The sequence below is a fragment of the Pseudorca crassidens genome, chromosome 3 (genome assembly GCF_039906515.1).
Source record: "Pseudorca crassidens isolate mPseCra1 chromosome 3, mPseCra1.hap1, whole genome shotgun sequence".
In the NCBI taxonomy this organism is placed as follows: domain Eukaryota; kingdom Metazoa; phylum Chordata; class Mammalia; order Artiodactyla; family Delphinidae; genus Pseudorca; species Pseudorca crassidens.
In genome coordinates this window covers 12,515,335-12,534,008 of record NC_090298.1, presented here as the reverse complement: position 1 = coordinate 12,534,008, position 18,674 = coordinate 12,515,335, and the positions used below count along the sequence as shown (strand labels likewise).

At 44.6% G+C, this 18,674-nt stretch overlaps 1 protein-coding gene across 6 annotated transcripts in view; it reads right to left on the bottom strand.

Annotated features, from left to right (window-relative positions):
* Window positions 1-18,674, bottom strand: part of TRIO (trio Rho guanine nucleotide exchange factor) — a 369,954-nt gene that overhangs the window by 196,255 nt on the left and 155,025 nt on the right. For all 6 annotated transcript variants that reach the window (XM_067730390.1, XM_067730392.1, XM_067730389.1 and 3 more), the window contains 3 exons: window positions 15,985-16,497; window positions 13,986-14,108; window positions 9,615-9,806 (listed from right to left, as the gene is read on the bottom strand). In XM_067730390.1, coding sequence (XP_067586491.1) covers window positions 9,615-9,806; window positions 13,986-14,108; window positions 15,985-16,497 — 828 coding nt within the window. The remainder of the gene's footprint in view (window positions 1-9,614; window positions 9,807-13,985; window positions 14,109-15,984; window positions 16,498-18,674) is intronic.

Below are 18,674 nucleotides of genomic sequence, written 5' to 3'. Positions count from 1 at the left end.
GCACAAGCACAATTTTTGTCTTTTATTTCTGAGATGGCAGCCTTAGACTCTGAAGGCCAAGCTCCAGTCCCTGAATGCTTTCTGAAAGGCTCAACACCCGAAAAAGATCAGAGTCAGAGCAGCAATCCCTATCTGGAGAGCCAAGGAAGACGACGTTAACAGGCATTCCACAAAGAAAAAGCATCCCAGAATCAAGTTTGGTGTCAAAGTTCAACAGGTACCTATAGAATAGAACCTCCTAGAGCCTATTAATATAATGTGCCCTGTGGATATGGGAGGGGGAGGGACACTGGTGTGTTTGCTTAGAAACCTCTCTGACCACTTTACTACACACCCCCTACACACACATGCACACACCTCTCTTACCATCCTGACAAATATGTTGTGGGCTTGGAACACCAAGGGGATGTCCAGCACAGAGCCTGACACTTCCTGAAGGACAACAGAAAGTCGCTGCTACACTCTAGCCAGATCACAGCACCAGTGGACTCTCTGATGCTTTAAATGTTCAAATGTGGACCAAAATGTGTCTGGCCAGCCTGGGGGTAGAGGCAGGAGAGTGCAAAGGGAATTCAATGCTTCTCTGGATTCAAACCAGGAACCGGCTTCAGAGCTGGGGATTCTGCTGCTCAGCAGAATGGTCACTTCAGTGCTGCTGAGTAGAAGATGACTGGTTTGCAAAAGTGAGGCAGGCAGACAAGGGAAGAGTGATTAATACAAAAGCTTTAAAAGGAGAGCCTGAATAATTAATTAGCAAACTTATTGTCAGAAGCATTTATTGCACTGCTCTCCATCTGCTGAGAGCAGGGGCTTCCAATGTGCTGGGATCACCCAACCCAGTGAATTTCACGCCCGCCAGGAGCTCCTGATGGAGCATCAGCTGAGCACAGGTGGTTACACCGATTCAGGAGACAAAGGGACAGAAACTTCCTAGAAGGTAAATGTTTAAAATACTTATTTAGAGGGGGTTTCTCCTCTTTGGAAAAATTAAGACTGGTTGAATTTTATACATATAATACATATATGAATTCAAACTTCGGAGTTTCCTTTCTTATTTCTAATTTCCTCATTTTCTGCTTTCGTTTCTAGGAGAGATTACCCTACTTTTTCTTTTTCTTTCATCATTTCTACTCCCTGAGTATTAATAAACACACTCACTCTCCTGGTTCCTTTAAGGGAGATGGGCTCCCTTCTCGGCCCAGCAAAGTCACAGGAGGGATCATGCATTTTCTACTTGTGAATCCAGGTCTGATGGCTCCAACCGAGTAACTTGGAGAAGACAGGTTCAATCTGAACCAAAATATGCCAGTGATCACTCTAAGTACCTTCCACCTGTTTTCATTAGTATCCTTCTCTTTCATATATACAGATATATATTCTAATCCCTTTCTATTACATGAGAATCTTGTTTTTGTTTTACTACAAGCCAAGAATTAGACTTATGCTTTTAATAAAGTGAAATGACATTAAAATGGGAACAATTACATGTGTATTATTTGCCTTAAAAAACTCAAAAGGGAATACTGATGCAGTATTTGTAATATCTTCCTCTAAATTTCAACCCAGACATACGATAAAATTATCCAGATGATAACTATGATACATTCAAAGTAAATGTTACTTCTAAAATTTTTTATTGAACGTGAAATTTTATAAGAAAATAAATCTAAGTGCTTTGTTTGTGAAACAGTGTGCTGTCATGTCAGGAGCAAAAGACTCTCCTAGACCTTGAAGAAAGTCCCAGCTTGGGTAAATCACTCCCCAAACAGAATATAAGGACATTAACACCATTAGTCCCATGTCCTTCACTGGGCTGATTTAAGGATGAAATGAGATTTTGTATTTAAAGGGCTTTGTAAATTTCAAAGAGCTATACAAGTCCTGGTTACTTTGTTTTTGGCTATGATCTGATTATAGAGGCCCTTACAGTCATGGATAAAACGAGGTGATCAGATTTATGGTTCACTCTGAAGGTAAACCATTTGCAGCACTAACAGAATTTCTGCAGTGATGGAAACGCCCATCTGTGCTGCTGAGGCCACCAGCCACCAGCCACAAGCTGCTACTGAGCATCTCAAATGTGGATACTGTGACTAATGAGGTGAAATTTAATTCTTTTTTTAATAAATTTATTTATGTATGTATTTATTTTTGGCTGTGTTGGGTCTTCGTTGTGATGCATGGGCTTCTCATTGCGGTGGCTTCTCTTTGTGATGGACCACGGGCTCTAGCCGCGTGGGCTTCAGTAGTTGTGGAACGTGGGCTCAGTAGCTGTGGCTCACAGGCTCAGTAGTTGTGGCGCACGGGTTTAGTTGCTCCGCGGCATGTGGGATCTTCCTGGACCAGGGCTTGAACCCATGTCCCCTGCATTGGCAGGCGGATTCTTAACCACTGCACCACCAAGGAAGTCCCTAATTCCATTTTTAAATTATTTTATTAATAAATTTATTTAACATTAAGTAATTTCAATAGCCGCATGTGGTGACTGGCTAACATACTGGACAGTGCAGCTCTAATAATTTTTTTAAATAGTGAAAATTGGAGATTTTCAGGTGCAGTAAAATCAAATCACTTTAATTCTTTGATTTATAAAAAGGTAATTCTAACGAGTTTGCTATGAAGCTTCTTAATATAAAGGGATATAACACATGACCAAACAAAGTGGAGGCTGGAGCCGTAGACACTGCCTACTGGTGAAATCAGTAACCTTGTGGTCGTGTCTCCATTTCTGCAAGCTGACATTCTGATCCTGTGCACACCCTCACTGTGGACGAGGTTGGGAGAGAATGAATGGCCAAGACATCTCTGGAAGCGTAGTCTATGAAACGTCATTCTCATCTAGTTCTAACCCCAAGATTTATGTTTATAAAACCACAAACGAACACGAGTAAGATGTGAAGAGATTATAACTGCTGAAATTGCTGTCCTCTCACTCAAAGCAAATATCTGGAAAGGAAGAAAAAGGAGAAAACATCTCCAAAGGATAAAGAAATTGTAAGGGAATGACTGGATTCTAAAAGGACTGAGCTAATACAAGACTGGGGTTCAGTCTTTATAAGGGCCCTGAACCAAGATGGCGGAGTAGAAGGACGTACTCTCGCTCCCTCTGGTGAGAACACCAGAATCACTACTAGCTGCTGGACAATCATCAACAGGAAGACACTGGAACTCATCAAAAAAGATACCCAACATCCAAAGACAAAGGAGAACCCACAATCAGATGGTAGGAGGGGCACAATCACAGTAAAAATCAAATCCCATAACTGCTGCATGGGTGACTCACAGACTGGAGAACACTTATACCACAGAAGTCCACCCACTTGAGTAAAGGTTCTGAGTCCACGTCAGGCTTCCCAACCTGGGGGTCTGGCAACGGGAGGAGGAATTCCTGGAGAATCAGACTTTGAAGGCTAGCGGGATTTGATTGCAGGACTTCGACAGGACTGGGGGAAACAGAGACTCCACTCTTGGAGGGCACACACAAAGTAGTGTGCGCATCGGGACCCAGGGGAAGAAGCAGTGACCCCAGGGGAGACTGAACCAGACCTACCTGCTAGTGTTGGAGGGTCTCCTACAGGGGCAGGGGGAGGCTGTAGCCAAGGACACTGGCAGGGACAAGGACACTTGCAGCAGAAGTTCTGGGAAGTACTCCTTGGCGTGAGCCCTCCCAGAGTCCGCCATTAGCCCCACCAAAGAGCGCAGGTAGTCTCCAGTGTTGGGTTGCCTCAGGCCAAACAACCAACAGGGAGGGAACCCAGCACCACCCATCAGCAGTCAAGCAGATTGAAGTTTTACTGATCTCTACCCACCAGAGCAACAGCCAGCTCTACCCACCACCAGTCCCTCCCATCAAGAAACTTGCACAAGCCTCTGAGATAGCCTCATCCAGCAGAAGGCAGACAGCAGAAGCAAGAACTACAATCCTGCAGCCTGTGGAACGAAAACCACATTCACAGAAAGACAGACAAGATGAAAAGGCAGAGGGCTATGTACCAGATGAAGGAACAAGATAATACCCCAGAAAAACAACTAAATGAAGTGGAGATACACAACCTTCCAGAAGAACAATTTAGAATAATGATAGTGAAGATGATCTAGGACCTCAGAAAAAGACTGGAGGCAAAGATCGAGAAGATGCAAGAAATGTTTAACAAAGACCTAGAAGAATTAAAGAACAAACAGGGCTTCCCTGGTGGCGCAGTGGTTGAGAGTCCGCCTGCTGATGCAGGGGACATGAGTTCGTGCCCCGGTCCGGGAAGATCCCACATGCTGCGGAGTGGCTAGGCCCGTGAGCCATGGCCGCTGAGCCTGCACGTCCAGAGCCTGTGCCCCACAAAGGGGGAGGCCACAACAGAGAGAGGCCCGTGTACTGCAAAAAAAAAAAAAAGAGAAAATCCTCCAACAAACAAAAGTCCAGGACCAGATGGCTTCACAGGTGAATTCTATCAAACATTTAGAAAAGAGCTAACACCCATCCTTCTCAAACTCTTCCAAAAATTTGCAGAGGAAGGAACACACCCAAACTCATTCTAAGAGGCCACCATCACCCCGATACCAAAACCAGACAAGGATACTACATAAAAAGAAAATTACAGACCAATATCACTGATGAATATAGATGCAAAAATCCTCAACAAAATACTAGCAAACCGAATCCAACAATACATTAAAAGGATCATACACCATGATCAAGTGGAATTTATCCCAGGGATGCAAGGATTCTTCAATATACGAAAATCAGTCAATGTGATACACCATATTAACATATTGAAGAATAAAGACCATATGATCATCTCAATAGATGCAGAAAAAGCTTTTGACAAAATTCAACATCCATTTAGGATAAAAACTCTCCAGAAAGTGGGCACAGAGGGAACCTACCTCAACATAATAAAGGCTATATACAACAAACCCACAGCAAACATCATTCTCAATGGTGAAAAACTGCAAGCATTTCCTCTAAGATCAGGAAAAAGACAAGGATGTCCACTCTCACCACTATTATTCAACATAGTTTTGGAAGTCCTAGCTATGGCAATCAGAGAAGAAGAAGAAATAAAAGGAATCCAAATTGGAAAAGAAGAAGTAAAACTGTCACTGTTTGCAGATGACATGATACTATACATAGAGAATCCTGAAGATGCCACCAGAAAACTACTAGAGCTAATCAATGAAAATGGTAAAGTTGCAGGATACAAAATTAATGCACAGAAATCTCTTGCATGCCTATACAGTAATGATGAAAAATCTGAAAGAGAAATTAAGGACACTCCCATTTGCCATTGCAACAAAAAGAATAAAATACCTAGGAATAAACCTACCTAGGGAGACAAAAGACCTGTGTGCAGAAAACTGTAAGACACTGATGAAGGAAATTAAAGATGATACCAACAGATGGAGAGATATACCATGTTCTTGGACTGGAAGAATCAATATTGTGAAAATGACTCTACTACCCAGAGCAATCTACAGATTCAATGCAATCCCTATCAAGTTACCAATGGTATTTTTTACGGAACTAGAACAAAAAATCTTATAATTTGTATGGAGACACAAAAGACCCAGCATAGCCAAAGCAGTCTTGAGGGAAACAAAACAGAGCTGGAGGAATCAGACTCCCTGAGTTCAGACTGTACTACAAAGGTATAGTAATCAAGACAATACGGTACTGGCACAAAAACAGAAACACAGATCAATGGAACGAGACAGAAAGCCCAGAGGTAAACCCACTCACCTACGGTCAACTCATCTATGACAAAGGAGGCAAAGATATACAATGGAGAAAAGACAGTCTCTTCAATAAGTGGTGCTGGGAAAACTGGACAGCTACATGTAAAAGAATGAAATTATAACACTCCCTAACACCATACACAAAAATAAACTCAAAATGGATTAGAGATCTAAATGTAAGTCCAGACACTATAAGACTCTTAGAGCAAAACATAGGCAGAACACTCTTTGACATAAATCACAGCAAGATCTTTTTTGATCCACCTCCTAGAGTAATGCAAATAAAACCAAAAATAAACAAATGGGACCTAATGAAACTTCAAGGCTTTTGCACAGCAAAGGAAACCACAAACAAAACGAAAAGACAACCCTCAGAATGGGAGAAAATATTTGCAAATGAATCAACTGACAAAGGATTAATCTCCAAAATTTACAAACAGCTCATGCAGCTCAATATTAAAAAAAAACAAACAACCCAATCCAAAAATGGGCAGAAGACCTAAACAGACACTTCTGCAAAGAAGACATACAGATGGCCAAGAAGCACATGAAAAGCTGCTCAACATCACTAATTATTAGAGAAATGCAAATCAAAACTACAATGAGGTATCACCTCACACAGTTAGAATGGGCATCATTAGAAAATCTACAAACAACAAATGCTGGAGAGGGTGCAGAGAAAAGGGAAACTTCCAAAACTGCTGGTAAGAATGTAAATTGATACAGCCACTATGGAGAACTGTATGGAGGTTCCTTAAAAAACTAAAAATAGAATTACCACATGACCCAGCAATCCCACTGCTGGGCATATACCCAGAGAAAACCGTAATTCAAAAAGACACATGCACCCCAATGTTCATTGCAGCACTATTTACAATAGCCAGGTCATGGAAGCAACCTAAATGCCCACTGACAGACGAATGGATAAAGAAGATGTGGTACATATATACTATGGAATATTACTCAGCCATAAAAAGAACGAAATTGGATCATTTGTTGAGATGTGGATGGATCTAGAGACTGTCCTACAGAGTGAAGGAAGTCAGAAAGAGAAAAACAAATATTGTATATTAACGCATATACGTGGAATCTAGAAAAATGGTACAGATGAACCGGTTTGCAGGGCAGAAACTGAGACAAAGGTGTAGAGAACAAACGTATGGACACCAAGGGGGGAAAGTGGCGGGGGGTGGGGGTGCGATGAATTGGGCGATTGGGATTGACATGTATATGCTGATGTGTATAAAACTGATGACTAATAAGAACCTGCTGTATAAAAAAAAAGTAAAATAAAATTCAAAAATTAAAAAAACCCACAAACGAACACCAACAGAAGAACACCCACAGAGACAGAAGAGCAGGCTGGGCGCGCAGCACACACCCCTCCAAAGCCGAGCTGTCCTCCTTCCGGAAAGGCTGCTTCCTTCAGTGACACCGTTTACCACAGGGTCACAGAGTTGAGCCCTCTGTCACCCTAATCACATTTAAATTCTTAATGAGAACTGGATGAGGGTCAAAGGGGTGGCTGTGATGGAAACCTTATTTATGATGTCCAGGTTCTGGTCCTTTCCCTACCGAGTTTATGAGAACAGCTGAAGCATAACTAGAAGACGGAGCATTTAAAAAGAGGGAACAAAGTTAACCTATTCGGAGATCCCTCTCCTGGGAAGAGGAAAACTACTTAGGAGGTGTGATCTTCTTCGGCGCATCTGCATGTCAGTGGTCATGTCTGGCATCTTCTGTGGCCACTGACACGCAGGGACTGCAAGCGCTGTTAGAGCTCACGCAGGATCCCACGAAATTCTGTTCCAGAGTGTATTCATCTAGTTGCATTTCCTTCAAATCCATAAATGACAGCCATTATTTTATCCAAATAAAAACACCTCAGGCTCTTTCAACTTCACTACATGTCTAAAAATTTTTACAATAAAACACTGGTGGGAAAACACCCCATGGCACCCACATTTCTACATTCTTTTCAGGTAGGTCAGAGCAGCAATTAATCTTCTGGGTTTATTTGCAATTCTGAAAGCTGCCATGGTTAGAGAGATTTTCCCTACGCGTTATTATGCTTCAGACTATCCATTATTCCCCCAAGCAGCCTGTCCCTGTTCAACTTTATTCACATCGTCTTAAAGGACCTTTCTAGGGGCCCACAAGCAACTCACACACCTCCAGGCCCAGGGGGTGGCTGCAGCCCACACTATATGTTACCATTCCAGATGGCACACGAGCGGGGGCCACAAAGCTCTTCTCCCACCCACGATAATGTCCAATGCACAACACACCACGACCTTGACAATGACAGGGACCAGAGGTGGCCACAGAGAAGTGTAGACAGCGCTGCTTTAGGCTGAACGGGGCTCCTGTTACTTTCATTCAAACTGTTTCTGGGTGGGGGGCTTTGTTTCTCCTTTATCATCAAACCACCGAAATGCATACAGTTAGCAGAAAAACCTGACCACTGAAACCTGCAAGTCCCTACTCACAGCTTTCACATGAGACTCTTAAGATTTTTTCCCCTTTCTATCCCACTCTGTTTCCTCAATTGCTTCACACTTTAAAGGTTTCGAGTTGAGATCACTCATAATTAGCACCTGGTGCAACATTCCAGCTGCCTCGCCAAGATGCCAGGCAAGGTGGGGCCTCTACCTTCCCTGTTGCCTTCACTCCTCAACAAGACTGTTTCTAGATTAAAGGGATACTATTTCCTTCTTAGAAGCGTCAGTGCAGACCCCTATGAACGTAGGCTTCCTCCCATAACTATCCCTGAGGAAGCTCTAGGAGTTTCAATTGAGGCAACCACTTGTGTCTTCCTGGTGGCCCGAAGTTCCTGAGCTTTCTTCCTCTATGTCTTGAAAAGGTGTTTCACCACCCAGGCTTCCAGCACTAGCATCTGAGTCACAGCAATTCACTTTCCTTTTGCTGTTTTCCAGGCGTGTTCACTGAAGCAGGTTCGCCTGTTTGTGGGCATGTGGGGAGCGTTAAGGGCGCACATCACGTTACCTCTGAAATAAGGTACTGTGACCAGCACATCAGCAGATGAAGCTGATGCGAAGCTGAATCCACACAAGTGACTTAGTAACTGTGAGGGACACTGGAAACCACATCCCAAAGCCACTTTCCCACCGCAGCCCTGGCTGGCAGAGCCTTGCCCCTGCCGGGGAGGCTGAGAACCCAGAACTGCCCTTCCCCGCCCCGCTGAAGCCAGGGTGTGGGCAGGCACCCCTCTCCTGGCCAAGGGGACTGTAGGGAAGCGGGCTGGGCTGGAGGGACCTTTTGAAAACACTGTCGCCCCGAGAAAGTGAGAGGACACGACACCGCTATCCTGCACGCGTGGGACACCACAGTAGAGGGGCCGGCGCTGGAAGCTGCGGCACACACCCGGCACCCCAAGGGGATGGCCAGGCCCAGCCAGGAGCCTACCCAGCCCTGATACCACTGTGCGGCTGGAACTCCCTATACTTTGCAATTCCCTGTGTTGTGAGACAAGAACTCAACAGCCCCTGATGTCTAAACCTGAGAGTCAGGCTTTCTGTTACTTGCTGCCAAAGCACCCTAAGTGGAATCCTCAAGTGATGATGAGGAGGGACAGGAGGGGATAAAGGACAGCAGTTGCCACTTGCGAGTCCCTACAGCGTACCAGGCCCTGTGCAGCAGCTAATATGAGTGACTGCGTCACACCATGCAACGGCTGCTCAAGTTCGTACTTTTCTCTCCACTTTACGAATGAGGAAAGTAAGGGACAAGGAGGTGGAACGGCGTGCCTGAGGTTGCACAGCGGGCTGGGCGCAGCTGTGGACTTCAGGGCCCCAGCGTCCTCCTGGGCTCTGCCGTGTGAACACAGGGCTCCGGGCCGGGGGCGGGGGGTCCCAGGCACTGACCTTCTCTGCCTTCTGGTGGAAGACGGACGACATGTCCAGCAGAGTGCTGCGCTCGTCCAGGGCGGCCGCGAACGCCTTCCACTCCTGCTCCAGCTGGCTGGCGATCTGCTTGATCTGCTGGGAGGCGTAGTGGCCCGACTCCACCAGGCGGCTGGCCACCGACATGATGCGGTTTATGTTCACGTACACGTTCTGCGAAGGGGGCAGAAAGCGGAGCTGGTCAGGGGAAGGCGCACGGGCTGTCTTTCCAAGAAATGCGGAGAGCGCTCGTTGCAAAGTTACATTTTAACAGCAGGCTCAGCTGGGGGGTAATAGGACATGTGTTTTGCTATTTGGATTTCCATAAACCATAGGTACTGGTCTCAGTTTCTATTTGTAAAACTGCAAAATTACAGGGCTTCCCTGGTGGCGCAGTGGTTGAGAGTCCGCCTGCCGATGCAGGGGATACGGGTTCGTGCCCCGGTCCGGGAAGATCCCACCGAAATGCATACAGTTAGTGGCTCTTTGCCGCGGAGCGTCTGGGCCCGTGAGCCATGGCCGCTGAGGCTGCGCGTCCGGAGCCTGTGCTCCACAACAGGAGAGGCCACGGCAGTGAGAGGCCCGCGTACCGGAAAAAAAAAAAAAAAAACCTGCAAAATTACAGATCAACTAGCTGGGAGGGATACTGTTAGGCACAAAGCAGTCACACACACAAGTGGGTGCACACAAATGCACTATGACTCGCTTCTTGGCCTCAAATCCTGAAAAGGGTCCAGGTGGCAAGCAGTTACCCAGAACTGCAGGAACCCACCGCTGCAGTTTGTAACTAGAAGCCAGAAACGACAAACTATGTACTTAGCAACCAGAGGCTATTTTGTGTGAAAACAAGCTCTCCTTTCTACATAAGCCCAAGTCATCTTTCTGGCGCCAACAGAAAATCTGTAAATGGATTCACATTCACCAAGGAATATGAACTGGGGTGCGAACAGAACAGCGCTGTGTTCAAACTTTAAATCACACTTTTCTACTGTGTTGCAATCTCTGTCTTCAAGTCCACTAGCTTGCCGCAAAATAAGGGTGCAAGGTTTTTAAAAAACAAAAAGGCGTTTTTCTTGCAAAAGGAGTTCTCACTGTGGTATTTCCCCTCCCACCTTCAATCTTCTTCAAGCGTCACATTGCAGCAAAGGCAGAGTGAGGAATGCACACCTTCAACAAATCCCAGGCTGCTGCTCTCCATGTATGTATTACTTATTATTTTTCGTGACGCATCACAACACTGCACCTTGCAATGGGTCTCCCCAAACCGTAGACTCACCTCTGGCTCCTACGATTCTTGCCCCTAAATCAAATCTAATTATCCAACCTACCCAAACTCCTCTACAGTCTTCCTCCTTTCTGCCATAGTCCTCCAGGCCAGTCTCCCACTGGCTCACACCTGGACCCCTACATGAGCCTTGTCACTGTCACCTAGTCTCCAGCCCACCAAGTAAGCGTCCTAGAGAATGCACTTGTCGTTCTGTCTCTGTACCTTCATTTACTCATTCCTTTCCTCCACTTCTGACCTAAACCTAAACTAGGTGGAGTCGCCTTTATCTGGGTTTAGAAAGCCAGCCGCCAGCCTCGGAGGTACTTCTCTGGGCTGCAGGCTCCAATCAGCTACCACACATCCAGGTGTCTGCAGCGGCAGGGAGGGGGTACTTTGTGAGGCTGTGACATCCAGTCAAGGCCACAATCCCTGGGGAACTGGCCTCACTGACTCATGCGGCATTAACGCTCTAACTAGCATCCTCTAGGTCAAGAGCAGTGTCTGCCCTTCTCATATGCATTCTCCCTCTCCGGTGACAGGTGGCCACATTCACTAAGTTCTGCTTTCTCTGTATGCTCAAAGAGGAAAATCTACCCAAAAGGTCTGTCGGGAAGAGCATCGGCAGATGCCCTCTGTCGGCATCCGGAGAAGAGCTGTCCATTTGGATGGCTCCATTGTGGGTCCCCCTTGACGCTGTTTCAGGGCCCTGGATTACTTTCATCCCCTCAAACAGACTGTGCTCCGCAAATAGAGTACTGCTCTATGCCTTATGCCTCGTCCATACCTCTGTCACTTACTGCAGGAGGAAGGAACCACGTGGCACACAGCCCAAATGAGTGTGTACACAAGCACGGCAATGTACAAACGTACAACTCCCTACGTTAGAAGTACCTCCACCTAGACTCTCACCATCATAGACTTTAAAAATACCTGTGGGGCTTCCCTGGTGGCACAGTGGTTGAGAGTCTGCCTGCCGATGCAGGGGACACGGGTTCATGCCCCGGTCCAGGAAGATCCCACATGCTGCGGAGCGGCTGGGCCCGTGAGCCATGGCCGCTGGGCCTGCGCGTCCGGAGCCTATGCTCCGCAACGGGAGAGGCCACAGCAGTAAGAGGCCCACGTACCGCAAAAAAAAAACAAAAAAAAAAACCTGTGACAGGAGAATGAGCACGATTGTTGCTGTCCCTTAAAATGCTTTCTTAAAAGATTATCAACTTTGCTTACTGATATCTAGCACTTTGATTTTCTTTGTCAAAAAATGTTGAAAACACTGTAGATAGCACAAGAAAGGGCTGAAGGTTAACAGGCCCCGGTTCGGCATAAATAAATGTCCTAGACAGATACTGAGGACTCAGGGAGGTGTTCGGAACCAGGGACTGGTAGGCTTTTGGAAAGCGCTCCCAGGAGCTGTCACCACGCAGTGCACAGGGTTACCACATCCTTTTTCAATTAAAATTTTTACTTAGAGAAGTGATAAAAATGTATCATAGAAAAACAGAAAATATACTTAAACCTAAAAAAAGTCACCCATACTTTTAAGAGTTTCTTACTATAATATACTAAAAATACTGACAGTATTTTTAATTAGATGATAACATCACTGATAATAACGACCATTTATCAAGTACTTACTTTGTGTTCAGCACTCTGCTTAGTGTCTTACACATACAGAGTAAGTAAAATAATGTAACACCGTGTTAGGCAGAGATTATTCCCACTTCAGAGATTAGGAAACCGAGGCTCAAAGAGATTAAACAGACTGCCCAAGGTCATGCGGTAAACAAGAGTCACAATTTAAAACCTCTACATTCCTAACACACCACACCTGTCTTCCACACATGCTTCCTCTTCTGCTGATTCCTAAATGTGTCACAGTAATGCTGGGGGAGGGAGAGGACCCTTTCCGGTCATTTCTAGTTTTTACAAAATGTATTTTAACATTTCTAGTTTTTAAAGTATGTGATATGGTCGGCTGAACGTGCCTTTCACCATTACTAGAAGTTTCAGAATATTCTGAAAAATTGATAGGAATTTTTTTAGGAACAAATTCTTCTAAGACGCTTCCCCCAAAGGCCCACATTTGCGTTCTCTTCACCTCTCCCCAGGCTGAATCACTTAACCCCAAAATTCTCTTACCTCAAACTCAAGAACAGTATCAAACTTCTGGGACAGTGTCTATTACAAACATTTTATCGCTGAATCTTATCTTTGAAACTACCTAAAGTGGAGCACTTTGTGGACTGAACTTTAATTAAATGGCATCTTACTGAACTAATTTAAACGAAGACCCCGTCTGCACATCGTTTCAATGCTCTTTAACGCACGTTACAAGGCTAAGAGGGTGAATTCTCATAATTCTGGCTCAAAGTCCACACCAAAACTCTGTCTCTAAGGTGAAAATTTCTAGAATAACTCTCTAGAGAAGTAACCATATACCCTACAGAACTACAGCTCTACTGCAGTTATATTAACTCCAAAAATGTAATAAGACCGTTATTTAAAATTCACTGTTGGGTTTCTTTTGGGGTGTTTGTTTGCACTGTAGTCTCGCAGCTGTCCAATCACAAGAGGCCCAGGGCATCAAAGGGAGCCAGAGGATTCCAGGCACGGCTGGCGTCCAGACCCGACTCCCTGCGTTCACCTTGGGAGGAGCGCTCCCGTTTGACGAGAGCTGAAGGATGCCCTCCAGGTGAACAGCAGGCTGGCTGATTCCTTCAGCGTGAAGGACAGGCGGCCAGCAAACTGACACTGGGCTGGTCCCGGAGGCTCACTCGGCCTCTGAAAAGCTCTTCTGGGTCCCCGCGGGCTCCCAGGACGTACAGCGCAGGAGCCAGACTCAAAGCCGTGCACGTGGCACTGGCCAAGTAATTGGTTCGAGTTTCACTGGTTTGTCTGTTTGCTTGTTTTCGCTTTTGTTAAGTAAACACTGCTCCCACAGAGAACTTCCCGCCCCTGGAGGTCAGCTGCTGCCGCTGAGCTGTCAGAAGCCCCTGCATGGGCTCCCCGCAGTGTGCTGGGAATGATCTGTGTAAATAAGCTCCCGTTTTATACTTTCACAGGATACCTCTGTTCCCACAGGATCTTACCATGCAGTTCATGGCAAAGTGGTTGTGCTGTGTCTGAAGCTCCATTGCATGAGGATGGCTGGTCCCAATCTCAGTGTAGCTGTTCAGAAACAGGCCCTTGTTGTGCGTGATCCAGTCAAACATCTACCGGAATGAAGAAAGACAACCTGGAATCACTCCAGAAAAAGAAATGACTGACGCGGCTCCCAGCACGGGACCGAACCAAGAAAGAGTGGCGTCTTTCCTCTGACAACCTCTCAGGCGCCAGGGCCCAGAAGAGTCTCCACTTCTAACCAGTCAGCAGCTCTGAACTTGCAGGAGCTACAAGAAAATCTTATCTAGTGTGTTCCTTTGACAGATGAGGGACTAAGGAGCAGATAAGTAAAGAGAGGTATTCAAATCCCCCAGGCTAATTAAAACTCTAATCTTCTGACCCTCAACCCAGTCTCTCTTCTATACTGAACAACATAATTAGGCACACTGCTGTGCAAAAAAAAGACCCGTTAGGTGAAGTTACAAACTTACAGGTTTCTGGATGGGCTTTGCTTTGACCACAGATTACTGACAGCAATTCCAATGACTAAAAGGTTATGCTCTTTAGTGCAAGAATAAAAAATTTTAAAAAATCCCTGTGCAAATGCAAACAATAAAATTTACCGTAAAAATAAAAAGAAATGGGGAAAACTTTAACAATGACGTCTCTCTTAAGATTCTATACAGATGCTACCTGGAGAAGGATGTTAATTTCATTGTTCCCAGGAAAACATTTAAGGAAAAAGAAACGATTATCAATTAGCACTGCTTCTGTGATGTGAATGTGACTTCCAGGGACAGTCACCTGTTTGTCTAGTAATTGAAAGGAAGCTTTTCTAGTTATCTTTGACAAGGCACTACAGTTGAACCTTGAACAACACGGGTCTGAACTGCACAGGTCTACTCATATGCAGATATTTTTCAACAAATGAGTACCTATATTTTCATTTTACACATCTTTAAATTAACTAAGTGTGGGGGAGAGTTGTGTTCAACTAGAGATCACAATATATGGAATCAAAAGAACTAGAGTTGGAGGCCTGATTCTATCCAAACTGTTTCAGCTTGCTGTCCTCGGGTGAGTCATTTATCAATTCCTTTGTCTTGGAGGCAGAGAGAGCAGTCTGGATTTTCAACTGCAGGAAGCGTCAGCATCCCTGCCCCCGTGCTGTTCAAGGGTCAGCTGTACTTTAACCATAAAGAGAGGTTAAAAGCTTACCAAATAATATTACTGGAAAATAGTGGTGGATTGTCACCTTTCAAAAGGTCCTTTTATAGCAAAGATTTTTAATGTTTTCTAACTTTACAAAAAATTTTCCCGTCCATGAAAAAAAATTCAGTGAGCTCAAATTAAGAGGGATCAATTCACTCATGTTCACGGCTTGCAACGTATTCCTCTAAATAAGTGTCCTGCTTTCACGTTGCTGAGACAGACAAGAGCTCACTTTGGCCAGTTGGTCTGACTCGAGCACAATACGGAAACATGAAACCATAAGTAATTATTGCCTCTATTTCCCAGAAGCTATTATTTTTAATTCATTACTCACCTTTTATTGTAAAAACATACTCAACAGTAGATCTGAAGGGTGTTTTCTCACTGGCTTTTATGAGTGGAAGAGCAGTTATTAGAAAAATACTCGAACAACTATTGCTTTCAATAATATATCCTACAAAGTTTTCACTCTTTTAATTGAAAATATTCTCGTCTATCTTACAGGCATTCTAAACCAAACTATTAGTAATTAGCAACTCTAAGTTTCTAGAAGAGCTCTGCGTTGCACAGTGAGTAGCAGTGGAAAGCAGACTGAGGGGAGGTCTCTGAACCGACGCTGCCGGTCTCCCACCGATGCCGTGCGAGTGGCTTACCCTTCCCCAGCCCTTTCATTCTGCCCTTTCTCCTGACCAAACCAGCCTCGGCTGCCGAGACCCAAGGATCCAGGAAGCCTCCCTCCATGGCGCATTTTAGCGTCCCTCCCCCGTCTTTTACCTTCTCAGCATCCTGTTCAAACAGCCTCAGCTGAAAGCACTGGTCCAGCTTTAGCTTCCTCACATGCCACATCTGATGCAGGTGCTGCCGCGTTGAGTGCAGCCTGTCCAGCATGGCGGACACCTTGGGTAAGAGGCTCTGCAGGTCTGCGTTGCCTGACCCCGAGTTCTTTTTGGGAAAGCTGTCACTGCTCTGAATCCTCTGCAGCAGCTTCTGTCCCTCTAAATCCAAGTCCTCTATGGGGGCCTTAATCACCTTCTTCTTCAGCTGGGAATGTTCCTCGATCATATTCCGAGCCCCCTCCAAATCCTGAGGCAACTCCTTCTTAGCTAGGATGTCCTGAAGCTCCTCCAGCCGAGACAGCATGTGGGTGGCATTGCTAATGTAGTCTTCAAAAGCAACTCGGATTTCAATCCATTCTTCATGGTTGTATTCCAGGCAGCCGTCAAATTCGGGCGTTAGCTGAGAAGGGTCAACTACTTTGGTAAGGCCTTCTAAAGAGACCATATTTGTCTTAAGGGGAAAAAAAATCATGTATGAGAAGATGAACCAATCTTATACGGTCTTATCATAATGCAGTTTGCAACGCTTAATCACAGATCAAACTTAAAGCAAGTAATCCATTTATAGAAAACGTAACATACCTTGTTCTGGCCCCATAAAAACAAATGTAAATGAAAGAGGCATTAGTACAGTCAGTGAACGACAAATCCATTAGAGCAACACATATATGTTAGTTGCAATACCCCAAATTATAGAATCATATGAATTTCAGGACAGCTAAAGATATTAGATTTCTTTCCAAGAATGCGGAAATTAACCCACTATCTTAGGCACATCAGAATATGAATGGCTTTTTTTAAATGTAGAAAATACACAAGGGTTAGCAAGAAAGCTGGCAGAAGCTCTTCTCACAAAGTTGGAGAGAGAGGGAATGCTTCATTCACTGCAATAACCAGCAGCGATTCTGAGCAGTACAAGTGTTGTATTCAATACATCATCGACTACATTCCAATCTAACAAAGTTTTAGTCAATTACAACCTGAGCAAGAAATCTTCATCTCATCCTATCAGAAGATGACGCAGAGTTAATATTAGTATTATGCCTCAAGGAAAACATAACTGGGGGTGAGGTGGGGTAAATATGAAGACAAAGGGAGAGGGAAAAGATGTGTGGCCTAGAACCAAAAGATAAAACAGAGAAAGGCTCGTTTAGCCCCACCTCTGTCACCTCCAGCCTTAGAGAAACCTAGAACTGTATCTCTATGCTGTTTGACATAAGAAATGGCAAAAGGCAGCAGAGCGAGAAAGAGGGGCGGCTCCTCGGCCAGCACTTTTGCCTGAAGCGTGACTGTCTGTTCATCCCTGTCTCGTCTGCCCAGACTTTAATAATGTCCATGGAGACAATCACTTCACAGACAGAAGCTCGTGATAATGTACAGACAAGTTCAATAGAAAAGCCAGTGCAGGAAACTTTTAAAGGCCCAGAGGGAAAGATCACAATTAGACAAGCAAAAACCTGCATACATTATACCACCACATCATTATTTCTGCTTAAAACCTGTATCATTAAATACAACACACTTTACATTCTGCGTCAAGAGAATAACTAATATAATATCCAACAAACTGTCCTCCAAAATCACTTCTTCTTGTGTGTGAAGATAAAGGCTTACTGGTTTCACCTTTCATCTAAACCTCTTGGGTGCAGTTTCAAATTCAAATTCAAACTAAATTCAGATTTCAGGTTGAAAATCAATACCATGGACTGAGAAATTTTAAAATGCAAGTAATGTACCCATGAAAAGACATTGAAAAGTGTGTGTAACATGTAACATAAAGCTTAAGAATTAATATTGTGTGGTATGTTTAATACTATTATTGTCGTTAACCTTGAAATACGTGAATACATTCACTGAAACCTAATGTTTGGGCAAAGTGGCTAGAGGAAGCGATCTAGTCAACTAAAAATTATTATAATTTATTGTTAGAAAATACTTAAATTTTATTACAGAATATGGCATGAATCAAGTTTCCAGCTGGCCAGAATACTTTCCCCCCATAATCATCGGATGAGACCAGCTGCATCAAAGCCTTGTCAGAACCCTGGTAGCTTACTTAAGGAGAGCAGTTTCCAGGGGAAAGGAGAGTAAGCCAGCGGGTTGAGGTCTGTTTTACACACTAGCTGAAAGACAACGACCTTGGGTGCTAACTGAATCCAGAGCCCCACATAGGTTTTCAAGGAACCTCTCCCTTTTCATAAACGAGAGACCTGACGTGTGAAATACACGGCACACCGTCCTCTCCAGGACACGATGAAAAGTCAGTCTCTCCCACACATTTTCCTCAGGAAATGTGAAGTTGAGCATTTCTCCCTAACATTCCCTTATTTCCAAGGCTGAGGTAACGATGATGACTCTGAAGCCACCTAAAGCCACTTGCACTGAACAGTAAAGCTATTTTATCCCGTGTAGTAAAAGGAAACAGGCTTCTCTTTCTAAGACACACGCCTTACACCCCAGTAGCCCCATTACCCAGAAACAAGAGGCCTGGAACCTAAACCCTCCATGGGCAAAACACCCACTGGGATAAGGCGAGAAACAAGCCTAATTGTGTTATTTTACACAATAACTAATTTTGCATGTCATATGTACGTCAGATATGCAGTTCTTGTTGAATACGTGGTTTTT